Genomic DNA, 14,966 nt, shown 5'->3' with positions numbered 1-14,966 from the left:
CAGTTCTTTAAGCACGCACCGCACCTTTCGTTTCCTGCGTGTGGGTATAATTAACTGCTGACTCGGCACACCGATGATAATGCTGTTGCTGAATGATATTGGTGTCTTGAGCCTTTGTTCCTTCGTGAATCCAGACTTGAGTGGGAATCAGAAAGAAGATTAGTTGTCGTCAATTGATCATTTGAGTTTGTGTAGCACTGGCAGCATGATGAAGCCATTTGTGGACTTCCTAAATGATTTTAAACATCGATTTGGGTCAGATGTTGAAATCCATATTTAAACACAGTTTCCTAATGTAAGCAAATGTCGTGTTTTCATGGCAGAGCTTCATTTTTGTGTTTGTACATTTTCTGGATAAAATATTTCTGCACTTGGTTATTCTTTGTGGGTGGAAGAAACCAAAGAAATCTTTACTTGAAATCCAACACCAAATTTGGCAGTGCTCTGCATGTTTACTGGTATGCCCTGCATGCTTTGGGCATGTTGTCATTCCCTCACCTAAAATGACCAACTGGACAATAAATAGGTTGTGGAGGCTCAACAGATCTTACCATAATAAACCAGAGTGAGCACATATGAAAAAGTGTGAATGGATAAAGCTCGTATGTTTTCAAGATGTTTTATCAAAAGTTGTTGTTGACCGTCCAAATGAACCCTCTCCTGAGTTTCCTTCCACTACAATTGCTGCTGCAGTCAAGTTGATTCGCCCCATGTGACCTCAAGAAGCAGCTGCTTGCACTGGACACAGCAAAGGACTGACAGCATCCCAGTTATAACTGGTGTAAATGCTGTGCTCCAGAGTTGGCAGCCCCCTTTGGCCAAGCTGTTGCAGTACATCTACAAAATAGCATCAACTCAACAACAAAGAAAACTGTCCATGTCACGTCCAATGCACAAAAAATAAAAAAATAACAACCAAACAGAAAGATTCGGTTCGGCCAATTACTGCCCATTCCGCTCTCCTCCAAAGTATCGGCAAAACTACAGAATGTGTCGGAAACAGTATGGTATCATACAGAGCCATGTGGAGACAGACATACAGACAGACAGTCAAAGACTGAGACTGAGACTGACATTAAAGTCCAGGACGTTCCGGGTGACGGACATCGAAGCCCATAAACTGGGGGGGATCACAGAACCATTTTACAGCGTTGTAAGGCTATTATAAAGTAGGAAGGTCTGTCCATCCGACTGACCCTGAACAACTCGCTCAGTTTTGGGGCAAGCCCCGCCAAATCTGTGGAACGCTTTGGGGTCCCATCCGATGTCCTCCGATATATCGGAGGTTTCATAAATACCTCGATACAATGATGATTTTGACTTTTGATCCGTCCAAAAGTGCTCACATTATGGAAGTCGATGCAACACGTGTTCAGCAGAAACATTCGCTGGTTTGATAATATCTTAAAATAATTGTGATTTTGAGTTTCCACCCACACGACTCCGCTTTTGTCCACCCCAGGGTGGGTTGGAGGCTTCATCAATACCGCGACCCAATTATTATTTTAATTTTCGATCCGTACGAAGTGTTTTGTATCCGTCCTTTCTCGCCTCAACGATTAATTGAACACAAAACTGAAAACGGCAAATTCTGTCGTGGCCTCTTAAAATTTCCACCATGTGACGAAATTCTGTGCATCTTTGCGAACTCTCGTGCTCCCAAGAAGAAAAATAACAACACGACCAAATTGGTGTGATTTGATGGTTCCTCCTTTTTTCCATCGGTGGCTGATATTTTATCCTGGTTAGAAAAATAGAACTACGTATGAATGACCGACCCTACCACCCGATCGTTCTCTAAAACACAGCGGATGCCCGGACAGAAAATGCAGTCAAACTTTGTATGTGCCATGGGTTGAGCAAACACCTATTTCAAATCCCTTTGCAGGAAATATCTCCTGGAATATACGCATTCGAGTTCTAAGTTGGTGAGAATGACATGAATGTCGAGCAGTGCCATTCGCTAATAAAATCTGAACATAATTTGGCAAAGACAATCCAGATATTAGGCTATATACCTTGTGTGAACATACAAATTCAAAGCTTACTCTTGCCAACGTGGTTCTTATTGACGTTACTTAGCCAAATATAGATGCAGTTATAACGTAACAGTAAAGTTTATTTGGCAGCATCGAACTTTTGGAAGTTTATGAACCCTAACAATTCCATCTGAGGGAGATGAAAGAACATCATGTTTAGCCATACCAAGGACAAAAAACGATCAAAAACCAAAAGGATTTAGAGAATGGAATGGTATGTAATGTTTGATCTCAACCCAGCTTTACAATCTTCATTCTCTCCACAACACACAACAATTGCAGACTTTCTGTGTTTCACATCAACACATGCCTGAATGCCATGTCGAGTTGACCATGGGTGAATCCAGGTTTTGGTAAATATATACTGCACTTGAACGTACATCTGTTGTTTGTCCCTGGATTTTGTTTATTTTCATGGGAAATTGAGGTCTCGGAGAGAACTTTTCTCATCGGTGTAAATGTAAACTCAAAATCCCTTAACCCCACGTGCACTCTGTGCTCGTATGTTTTCAAATGAGCGGATCATGAAAATCCATATAAATAAATGGTAAATGGCCAATGTGGAAACCAGACTTGTTACAAAATGTTATATTTGAATCGTTAAATTGCTGTGTCAGCGGCAGCGGTTGGACGTACTTTTGTATGACAGAACCTGGAAAAAAAAAAACTCAACGAAATTCATTTAGTATCATAAAAAATAATCATAGTTTGTTTTTTATCGAAAATTGGATGACTATAAAAATATTTTATTTGATAAGGAGTAAGAAACATCTTGGTGTTGAATGCAAATTCAATAAAGACTTTTAAATTTGGGAATGGGTCGGGTGAAAGTTGTTCAATGTTGTTTTATTTACAAGGAAATCAAATTGCATGTTTTTTATTTTGTATAAGTGAGTATTGTTTTTTTTTTTTTTAATCACACAAATACCTTGGAGCAGAGGAGAACCACCAAAGAATACCTGCGTAGAATGAAGCTGATCCTGAAAACATACCTTTATCCAAGGAACAAAATCAAAAGCCATGAACCAACTCGCAGTACCAGTGTTACAATTCAGCTACAGAATAGTAAAATGGCCACAAGCGGAAATTCACAAGCAAGATATCAAAACAAGGAAACTTCTCACCATCTACAAAATGTTCGACAAATATTGGTGCATCCGGACAATGTATCTGCCGAGCCGAGGAGGCAGCGGACTGATGAAACTCAACCAGGTACACAGGATGACAGGATTGGCTGAATACGTGAAAATGTCACCAGAATATAGAATTCAATTTGTACCCAAACATTAAGATAACAAGTCAGAGAAGGTATCCTTAACCCACTGAGCAAAAAAAATTCCACTCCGTTCCATCTTCAGGAACCCACACATGGACGTCACAATAACAACACATCATTGAAGTTTTTCTTTTTTTTTCTTTTTATATCTTTGAAGTTTGTGTTTGATTTGCTCTTCTGGTGTTGTAACTCTAATATGCCCATCATTTGGCTAAATATATATATATCCAATTAGACTGTCGTGTGCAAACTTTGTATTCCAGCTGTGATATATACAGTATATCAAGGATGGCCTTCATTCGTATTGGAAATAGCGTTGAGTCGATTTATCCGTTCCTCTCTAATTCATATTTGAACAGTAAGTGATTGCGAAGACAACAACATAGGAGTGAAGAATTCGGGTACCACCAAATACGTTTCCATCATGTCCACTGTGATCATTTTGCTGGAAACGAAGTTGTAATTTTGATTTAATGAAATGTGTTCTGGTTATCCTATAAATATATGAGTGTTGGTAATGAGCAGCCATTGTTGGTGTCATTGGATTTTGATATCTTTGAAGACTTTGAAGTCCCGTATTGTACAAGTGGCAAATATCACCGAGGCGCTTGTGGCATAGATTTTCATAACAAACTCACAACGCCACACTGAACGCATCTTCTAAGGTAGGAACAAACTGTTGCAAACATTACCTTTTCAGAAAACTTGTGTTTTATTTCTGGGGTGGAGAGTCGTGGCCTTTAAGGAAGGATGGGGGAGAGGTGGAGCGGCTAAGCACAGCTGTTGCTGTGGAGTGCTGGCTCACAATGCAATGCCTGACACGTGTTTGAATGGAAGTGTGTACAGTGCGTCGGGCGTTGCCTCATTGTCCAGGATTGCCTGCCTCCGGTGAGGGTCGTCCACAAACATGTGCTCTCTGTGAACTGTAGTGTAGATGTGGTGTTTATTTTTTGGCAGGATCGATAATGGCTTGGATGATTTGATGATTTACTCGACTTTTGCTTTTTTCAGTTTGCTATTTTTCTCATAGAAATGTAATTACCGTGACTGTGATCCTGCACAACAAGCCAACTTTAACAATTCTGTCCAAAAACTGAGCAGCTTTCCCATTTCTCACTTGCTTTCGTTGTGCGATGTGCTCGAACCGTTGCTTTACCTTCCTTTTCTGTCTTCTTTATCCACTTAAAACTTATTCTCCCACCCTCGTAATGGTTTTTGTTGTTAACCGTGCTTTCTACTTAAACAATATTACATGCTTTGTAAAATTTTATTCTTAAGATTGGTCCGCAGACGGAAGAGAAACCTGAATGATAAGTTGTGTTACTTGGTTGCACGTAATTGAATCGTTTGTACGTGCATTGGTTTTGTGCGTCCTGTTGTGAGCGGCGGTGAACCGAGGGTCGCCTGCGGTCGAGACGGCCTTCACTTGCCGAGCCATACCTGCTGAGCAATTTGTGGTGACGTATTTAACGCGTGAACGTTTGTAAAGTATTGGTTGTTACTAGCCTTACTGCTATTTCTTTATTTCCTGTCGTAAAGAGGGTAAATTAACAAGAATATCTGCTGTACAATTTAACTTTTGACGAGGAGGCCAACCTTTTGACGGCCAGAGATTTTGACCAAAACGAGCACAATCACAGAACATCACACTGTGTTGATGAATACAGTTTAAAGCAAGGTGTCAGAGACCAGCCATGTTTTATTACCTATTTTAAAGTTTTTTTTCTTTTCCCCAATACAGTGCAGGTGGGTTTGTGGGTTCATGACTTCACGACATGAGTGATGTCATGTGTTGGCTACATATTGCACCAGTTGCAAGTTTGAGATTTTGCATTCCACAAAACTTGCGTGGAAATGGCTACGGATTGCAGACCGCACGAAACAGATCGCTCACCTTTAAAAATGTATCCAATTCGACATTCTTGTGACGATTCAAAACACATTGATGAGACTTACTAATCTTATGTTTGTCGGGCACGCATCGTTTCGTTCACATTGAACTGAGGTCGTGGATGTGCAAACTTTTGAGCCGATCACATGGTTTCCACTCGGTCTGTTTGACCGAGCTGTCTTGCAGGATGGCCAGCCACGCGAACTCATGGAATGTGTACCGTTCCACTCTTCGTAAAACGATCTCATTTGAAGTTGCTGATAATTTTGTGACGATTAACATCAGGAAAAGAGCGCACAGTGCTACAATAAGACAACAGCTGACGGGGAAAAAGGAACACAAAGCTGTTTTAAAATTTTTTTTAAATAACAATTGAATCGGAAGTTTTTTTGATTTTATTTTTTAAAATGTGCCACACAGGCGACATGTTCCTGTCTTGTCTCATGATGAGCACATTACGTTTGTTGATCACTGGACAAGCATGGCTCCTGTAGAACACGAGGAAGATCGTGATTGGAGAGGATGCCAAACGATGCAGCACACTTTGACAGAGTTTAGCATTTTTACCTCCAGCACCAAAAGTACACAGAGGTTATGTTTTCACTGCTGTCTGTTTGTTTGTCTGTCTGTCTGTCTGTCTCTGTGTGCGGGATATCTCAAAAAGTTGAGAGTTGTGCACGGGTTTGCAAAAAACTTGATGGACATGATGGGTGTGTGACTCGGACGAATTGATTCGATTTTGGTGGAGATCCGAATACGAGAATTTTTTGAAGTGATTCTTCACCATTTCGAGAGAGAGATAGCGCCAAAAACGAAATATAGCATGATATCTCAAAGAGTTCTGGACGGATTCGCACAAACCTTGGTGGATGAGTGGGGAGGGTGACAAGAACAAGTCAATTCGATTTTGGTTGAGATCCGGCCTATCGCAGCAAAACGTGAACTGTTCAGCCTGGCGGAGGTATGCGCTCTACCAAGTACCGTTCTAGTTAGTGAAGCCATTGTTGAAGAAACAAAACACGATGACGCCATAATTGTTGGTGGTGAAGGAGGGGTGGGGTGAATGAGAGGTGAACAACACACAGCAAATGCAGTCAAGACCATTTTGTGCTCCGACTTGCTTTCAACAAAGAAGTTGCACTTGATTAAGTTGTGCAATTTTTGTAGAGATTTGGTTACACACCTCATCGCTTGGGTGCGGTCCCAGCTTCATACCCTGAACAGTACTTGTATATAAAAAAAAATCCAAGATACCATTTCACTGAGTCAATCATTGTCACTTGCCTCTGAAATGTTGGAATAGCAATATAATATATATATATATATATATATATATATATATATATATATATATATATATATATATATATATATATATATATATATATATATATATATATATTGTTACGGCTGTGGAAATTCACAAACCACCATCCAAGTCCCGTAGGTGAGGTATCTCTTAAGTACATGTGTAGTTAGCCCCAAACCCGTTGTTTAGAGGGAATAAATGTGATTCATTTGGGCTGTGACGCTTTGAGTCAGTCGTTTTTCTTTTTCTATCTTTTATTTCAAACAAAAACCAACAAGGGGCTCGGTGGCTTTTCGCGCCATTCTTCTCTGCGCTTGGTGTGAGGGAGGAGAAGCGAGGGGAGGGCAGCTGGCGCCCGATTGGTGGATGCGCGGTGTGACGCGGCCAGGGAGGAGGAACGCCCCTCTTCGAGACCTTTTTCGAAGCACCTCGAAGGGGGGTGGAGCAAAGAACGGGGCGGAGCAACAGGGCGGAGCTCCGGGATATAAAAGTCGGAGACGGGCGAAGCAGTTTTGTGGATGCTCTTGCTCGGTGGATATTCTTGCTTCGTGGTTGCTCTCGCTCTCATCTTCCGGCTCGCTCGTCCTGGTGGCCGCTGGCCTGGTCTTTTGTGGGGCAGTTGCAAGACCCCGTTGGCGGGGAGGAGCGTCCGCCATTCCCCTCTCCCGACTTCGGGCATCCACGTTTCCCCACCCCCCTATCCGCGCTGGGATAGCGCCGAACACTCGGTCCGTGGCGTCGAGTGGCCAACACGTGCAGGCACGAGGCACGCAGGAGAGAACTCGCCTACCACGCTAGGGCACAGAGTCTTTTCCAGGCAGGACCACGTCGACGGACGTAGGAGAGGGACTCGACGGCCCAAAAGGGAAGTCACCATTTCTTTTTGGGGTTTTTTTGTATGGAACATGTGGCGCCGTGTCTTGTGAAGTAAAACTGTATAAGTGTTGCCGTGTGTCGGTCTTAGTCAGTTGTAGCTCTGCGTCATCGTTGCTTTATTGTTTTTCTTCTTGCATTTGCTTTATGTGCATTCTGATTCTGTTTCGCTGTATATGTGTGCTCTCCGTGTGTCATGTGAATAAAGTGCTTGTGTGAACTTGATCCCCATTTCGCTGCGTCCTTCCCTTTGTTGAATCTCCATCTTGCTTCATGTAAAGGGTTCGTAGTGGGCTTAATACGCCCGATAAGTAATCGGAACCGTCGAGGCCGACGATAACACCGCTCAGTTATCCTGATAGTACGGAATGGACCGCTTAAGCAGCCCGTGTCCGGAGTCGACCTGCGGCGAGGTGCAATCGCCCGGTTTACCATCCGCGTGGGAACTTAGGCAGGTCGAGTTTGGCGAACAACTATCGAACAACTATCCCACGCGGGTGGCCGATTGGCACGATCGTGCTGAGGCCGAAAGGCCCACCCGTGACTAGCTCCCGGCGTTAGTCCAAGAGGGTCATGACAGAATTGTCCGTCCGGTGGGCGACGTGCCGCGATTCGAGTCACGTGGCCGTTCCCACGCCGGCGGGCGCGAAATCGCAACAATATATATATATATATATATATATATATATATATATATATATATATATATATATATATATATATATATATATATATATATATATAACCGAAATTTGGGTTACAGTATGAGGACAGGGCCCAGATATGCTACAGGAAGAGTGGTCCTATTTTTATTGTTGTTAATATTATTTGTATTAATTAATATGTGCTTAGTTACAATATAATCATTGTTTTTATCTGTTTTGTAATTAGAATGCCGTGCCATGGAAGGACCTATCAAGCTGCTTTATACACCTTAACGTGGAGTGCACTTAAAACATGGGAATTATTCCGGTTTCTTTGTCCTCAATTAGCCGAATCGACTCGGGAGATCATGACGATCATTTTGGTGTGTCACACTCAACATCAAAAAGCTCCAGTGGAACCACACACACACACACACACACACACACACACACACACACACACACACACACACACACACACACACACACACACACACACACACACACACACACACACACACACACCTCTTCCATTTATAGTGGATGCAAATCATGCCACTAATTTTATTTACTTGTGAACACAAATTTTATATGAAAGTTATTTCTTTTTCCCCCCGCTCCGAAGGTGGATGGAGGTTATGGAGGTTATACCCCTGGTTCTCTGTGTGCAGGATGTCTCAAGAAGTGAACTTTGTTGTTTTGTGAGATTACTTCCAAATTCCAAACTTCACCACTCGTTACCTACAGACAGATCTCATAGCGGCTAACAGCTCCGAACCTCAAAGCCATGAAGTTAGTTAAAACGTAAAACCACAAGATTTCTTATCTTCACAATGAATAAATTGTAGTGATTGCCAGAATCTAAACTTTGATGTTTTGTGAATTGTTAAATTGTTGCAAAATTGTTTTTTTCTTTATGTCATTTTTATTCTGCTTTGGTGTTCTCTTTGTTGCCATTTTATTGTGTTGTCATTTCATATTTGTTGAAATTATCATTTGGAAAACTCACCCCAGTTTGGCCTTTGGCCGTGATGGAAGTTGATTGGAAATAAACCTTTGTTATTGTGCAGACTGATTCGGACGACACGAGTTGAGCAGGTTGGGTGTTTGACAAGGACGAATTCATGAGATTTTTGGTGAGGGATCCAGAACCGAAATCTTAAGAACCTCCCAAGCCTAACTTCCAGGGTGCCTGAGTAGGTTTTAGGAGGTGAAACGAATTATAGGTGCATGAAGGACTCCAATTCCGTTGATGTAAATGCGTATGGTGTAGTGCCACCTGGTGAAAGCCAAGATTTCAAGTCGAAAATCAAAAGTGCGGGAATTAACCGGTCTGTGGGGACATGTTCTTTGCGAGTACCTGTAATTAGTGTGTCTTCATGTTGGCAAAATCAAAAAACGATATTAGTGTTTACTTTTTGAAGTATTTTCCAGCGTTGAAACAGTTGTCCAATATGTGACTTTCAAAAGGACGTAATCCACTCCAGAATGCTCGGTGTGCATGTACAGAAACCCTGAAGAACAGCGGTCACCGGGGCAGGGAACATACATTGAGCGTACCAGACAGGGATGGTTCCCTAAAATTGCTCACAAAGCTTCAAGGAGAAGCCAAAAACACTTGGAAACGTACCTGAAAGAAAGGGGTGTGCCTCAGAACAACAAAAGATTTGGTTTCTTTTCTGATCGACTCGCCCAAAAAGTTGATATCTTGCAGCCCGTACTGCAAAAACTCCAGACGGTGAGACACAGGCCCTGGAGCTGGGGGAGCCGCAGGCCTGGCACCATGGGAGATCAGGAGATGCATGTGCCAGCGGAGACTCAGGCACGGGGAGACGCAGGGGACGCAGGTGCCGAGGCAGATTCCGTGGGCGTTGGTGGAGCCGCAGGCGCCGGTGGAGCCGCGGGCGCTGGTGGAGCTGCGGGAGCCGGTGGAGCCATGGGAGCCGTGGGTGTCGGTGGAGCCGCGGGCGTCGGTGGAGCCATGGGAGCTGCGGGTGTTGGTGGAGCTGCGGGAGCCGGTGGAGCCATGGGAGCCGTGGGTGTCGGTGGAGCCGCGGGCGCTGGTGGAGCCATGGGAGCCGTGGGTGCCGTTGGAGCTGCGGGCGTCGGTGGAGCCATGGGAGCTGCGGGTGTTGGTGGAGCCATGGAGCTGCGGGCGCCGGTGGAGCCGCGGGCGTCGGTGGAGCCGCGGGCGCCGGTGGAGCCGTGGGAGCTGCGGGTGTTGGTGGAGTTGCGGGTGTCAGTGCAGACGCGGGAGTCGTGGAGACTCGTGCGTCGCTGCAGATGTGGGAGTCGCGGGCGCCGGGAGAGGAGTGGGGTGGAAGGTGGGGGTGACACAGGCCAGATGTGAACATTCAATGTTGCCATGTTTTTCATTTTAGCATCAAATATGTTTGTTGTGAAAATCTTTATTTTGTCCATTGGTACAGATGACACTTTCCTTGACAGAAACTGGTCCGTATCCGTTGTCTCTTGGTGATTAATATCTGTTGGGAATTTTATACCCACCCATTTGGATACGATCCAGGTGTTGCCTTCTGAAATGACGTACAAATTGTGTGTTGAATGTTTTTGACATGAAATATTTTGTCCACTCACCTTCCTTTATTACATGAAATCTTTATTAACAGTCCTGAAATCATGATTGTTAACAAATGTTTGTTTCCAGTTTATTGTTGTGGTTTTGATGGAATTTAATTTTTCATGCAAACAACTAATATTCCTCCCTTTTTTAGAATGTCACCGTCAGTGAGTTGGCAATTATGACACATTTTAAAGTTGAAGTTACCCTGTGGAGAACATTGTATTCAAGTGGATCAGTGAAACATAAGATTGTAATTTATTACATCCACATTTAATTTACACGCTTTGTGAAACCACTGTGGTTGATGCTGTTTTGCTTTGGTCTGTTCTTGTGTCCCTGGGAGATCATGAAGGTTCAGCATCGTTGCCCGTCATTTTACACGTCTTAACATGTTTCATCTGAGTCACCGTAACTGCATCACATTGAGCTTTTCCTGGTGGCTCTGACTTGCAGTGTTACCAAGGAAAAGGTCTCCATCGGTGACGCTTCACACCCACGACACCACCCCTCGGTTCAAGCCGAAACATGTGTGACTGCAGAGAGCACAAATATTGACAGGATGTTCAGTTCTATTTTCGGAATGCGTTTTGTACGTTGAACGGGCGACCTCGGGGTAACGATACCAGACTGGCATCCCCGACTTCAAGGAAGGTGTGAATCTTGTTGAAGAAAGCAGCATTAATGATTCCATACATCTGTGCTGTTGGAAACTCGGTACAGTACCAGGATATTTACCATGTTTCTATTGGATTGTGAAAACAAACTATCAGCAGACCCACAAACGACCTTTCGGGAGAGGGTAATCTCCCTGATCTGTTCGGTCTGGCTTGTGCTACATCTCCAGAATTGTCAGGATGACACACACAAACTTTAAATGAACTCTCCAAATATGAATATATGCACGTTTATACCCCGACACATCCAAGCAGCAATACCCGCCCCCCCCTACACACACACACACACACACACACACACACACACACACACACACACACACACACACACACACACACACACACACACACACACACACAGTCCTGTCATTCTGCTGCCAGACTCAGTCACATAACCCCCAAATGGATGAGCAGAGCCAAAGGGTTCAAGGAGCGATCTCGGGGTATTGTGGTCTGTCTGTGTGGACTGTGAAACCTCTACGGGTACAGAACGACCTCTTGCAGCTTGGACACTGAAGCTCCATGCTGCTCTGAAACCCGTTTCTCTCGTTCTGCCAAATATTTGTCCGTCTTCACGGCACGTTCCCTGTGAAACGCGCGCTCCCACTCTGCACATTGCATTCGGTATGCCGCTTGTTCACTGCCGATGGTGTGTTTGTGTGTGTGTGTGTGTGTGTGTGTGTGTGTGTCTGTCGGTCAGTAGCTCACCACCATGCCCTCTATTTTGTTACCCCTGCATACCATGCTGCACCTTCTGCGATGTTCATTTCCTTCAGATCTGTATGGATCACATCCTTCCATCACTTCCGTGGGTTTCCCTGTGAGCAGGATTTTACATCCAGCTGAACGCGGTTATTTTATGTGTTCACTTGTCAGCCATTCTCGTCGACACTTGGAGACTTTCTCTGACACTGACCTCCACCTGACACTCTGAGAGATGACGTGCTCTGCCCACTGATGCCGTTTTGAGAAGCCTACGACGGTGCGAATGCATATCTCTGATGGAACGAGTCGAGCCATTTCAAATCTTTCCTGAGACGTCTCGAACATTCGGACCCGTACAACAGTGCAGAGAACACTGGCTCTGTTGTACTGGCTCTGTACTGTGTCACAGTCAGCGCTTGGCTCTCGACAATGCCCTCTGATCTCTTCTGCCAATTGAGGCTCGAGTGTTCCAACGTAGGGTATTGGGCCTAGTGCTGTTCCTCTCCTTTGTAATGATGAATTGATGACCTCGATGATGCCCTCAATAAATACCTCTTAGTGACTCGAATGACTTCACATTGTAACATACAATTCCACAGGCAGGCGGTTAGTGCTGGTTTTGCTGACATGGTAAAGATCATGTCATGGTTTATCACCTCGAACATGTTTTACAATGCAGGTAAATCTCACATTCTTACTGTCTGTACAGAAGGGTTGTCAAATTAGCCGACTTACCTGTTTCTGCAGTCAATCACCATCACAGGCTTAGTCTCTCACATGCTTCTGGGCCTCACCAGCAACTAGTGTGTGCGTGCGTGTGTGTACGTGTTTGCGCGTGTACACACGAGTAGAGTAACCACAGACTGGGTATCTTCTGTCATGCTGTCATTCTTGGCAAATCTGAACTTCTCTGCCTTCAAGGCCTTTGTCATGTAGCTTGATGGTGCACTGCTTCCCACTCAGGGATGTTACCCCTACTTCACCCTTATAGGTCATTCCATATTAAAGAACCTCCGTCCATCGCAGATGGCCGAGGTAATGAACACGTAAAGTGGCAGTTCTTGGTCCGATAGACAATCTTTGTTAAATCGGAACATGCTGAATGGAAATTGGTTTGTTCTCGACACCGACTACTCCAACGCCAAACTGTTGTGTGTCTGGTGAAGTGATACGACCTGTGAAAGATGGCACATCATTGATTCTGGTTCATCACCCTCCCTCTTAAAATTTTCATATCCTGGAGTGTATTCGACAGAGAGAACCAATAAAAAAAAAGATTTTCTGAAAGGTAAATACAACGTAGACAGGAGGAGGTTGGGATTGGGGTTTTGGGGGGAGGATGTGGCGAGCTACATGTGCACATTGCAGGTAGTAGGTTGGAGACAGCAACTGACCAGGATGATACCTCCTTAGGATCTTGGGAGTGTTAAAGTGGTGAATGTTTTTGCACTTTCCTTGTCAGGATTGCTGGTTTTGCTTTCTGTCTCATGCAAAGTCTGTCCGTCCGTCTGTCCATCTGTCATGTTATCGCCTCCTAAACGGTTGTGCAGAAATTCACCAAATTTGGGAGTTGTGATCACCATGCAGCACAAAGGTGGAAGAGCAGTCTCGTTTTTGAGGGTGGGGTCAAAAGGTCGAATCTCAAAAATTGCAATCACGGGCACATGTTTCAACATTTTTAAATGCAACTTTGGAAATGCACTCAACATGGGGGAACACATGAAATGTGTCATGGTTTTTTTGGGGGATTTTACACCCGGTTCATGCTCCAGGGGGTGGTCACTTGATGTCACAGATGCCAAGACGGAAGATTTTTTTTTAATGCCTGTGCAACCTCGTCACCAGCGGCATTATGTTTTTGGGTTGTCCATCCGTCCATGATCGGTTTTCATTTCCATGATAACTTACGAACGGCTGAAGGTTTAGAAAACAACATAGATCTGTCCAATGAGCTAATGAGCTAATTTTGACTGTAGAGTCGGGTGTTCCAAAAAAATGAAAGTTTGATTTTTGCTGCTCCCTGATTTTGCCTTTGTTCCAATACCCCATAAGAACTTATAGGTCAAAAATGAACAAAATTCCATGGTATTTAGGGGTTCCTCAAGTTGGCACAATTATGTCCATTCTGGAGAGGGCATTTTGCACTGCAATGTCTCCTTGGAAAAACTATTCTTTCATCCTATATGACTGCTCTGGTTTTTGAAAATATCAAACAACCATATTAATTGTGAAGTGTACTGCGTTGTGCATATTCGACTGCAAGTTGTCAGTTACAGTTTGGCAAATTTCAACAATATTGTGCCAACTTGAGGAACCCCTAAACATCCTCCAATCTGCTTCATATTTGGTGTGTATGTTTCTACTGTCAAATGGAACAAACGCACACCCAGGGAGCATGAATATTCATACTTTTAATTTTTTACCCCCTATTATGAAGCACCCTACTTGTAGAGGGCAGTATTGTACTGTAAACTGCCTAGTAAGATTCGTGTCGATGCTGGAACGTTCTCAGACGAAACTTCCAGTATTGACTCAAATCACATTCGCTGGAACGCAGGGGATTGTTCTGTGATACTATATAAACCCGTGCGAGGGAGGTGTGATGAGCTGTGTGTTTCCATCGTCCCATGCTCGATTTAACTCTGAGTGAACGAGGTTTTGATGTCCAGAGCGGTTGTTAACACGTGGAACGATTGTCATCAGGTTGATTATAACTCATTAAGATTGCGTGTCGGGAAAGAATTCCTTTGAGCTCTTTTAATCAACCTGGACGGCCCATCATACGAGTGGACACCGCGACAAGACAAATGTTCGACAACCCCAAAGGACGATGTGAACACCCGTGAGTTGTGCCGGCAGGACTGGGACACTGGGCGGCGGAAATAACTCAACGTGGGAATCAGAGTTGGACATTGCATGTAGTGGTGAACTTCCTCATTTGACTTTGTATCTGTTTGTTTGAAATACTTGT

At 44.0% G+C, this 14,966-nt stretch overlaps 1 protein-coding gene across 7 annotated transcripts in view; it reads left to right on the top strand.

Moving 5' to 3' along the window:
• LOC147029298 (disco-interacting protein 2 homolog C-like) overlaps window positions 1–14,966 on the top strand; it is a 332,275-nt gene that overhangs the window by 48,132 nt on the left and 269,177 nt on the right. For 2 of the 7 annotated variants that reach the window (XM_085872250.1, XM_085872248.1), the window contains exon 1: window positions 4,131–4,203. The exons of the other annotated variants lie outside the window; for them this stretch is intronic. In XM_085872250.1, the coding sequence (XP_085728376.1) occupies window positions 4,146–4,203 (58 nt within the window). In that variant the 5' untranslated portion in view covers window positions 4,131–4,145. Of the gene's footprint in view, window positions 1–4,130; window positions 4,204–14,966 lie in introns of those variants that run through there. 7 annotated transcript variants of the gene reach the window in all.

This window comes from Eptatretus burgeri, chromosome 3 (genome assembly GCF_056783735.1).
Source record: "Eptatretus burgeri isolate ZD-2024b chromosome 3, Ebu_testis_v1, whole genome shotgun sequence".
NCBI lineage: Eukaryota > Metazoa > Chordata > Myxini > Myxiniformes > Myxinidae > Eptatretus > Eptatretus burgeri.
This window is presented reverse-complemented; position numbering and strand designations above follow the sequence as displayed.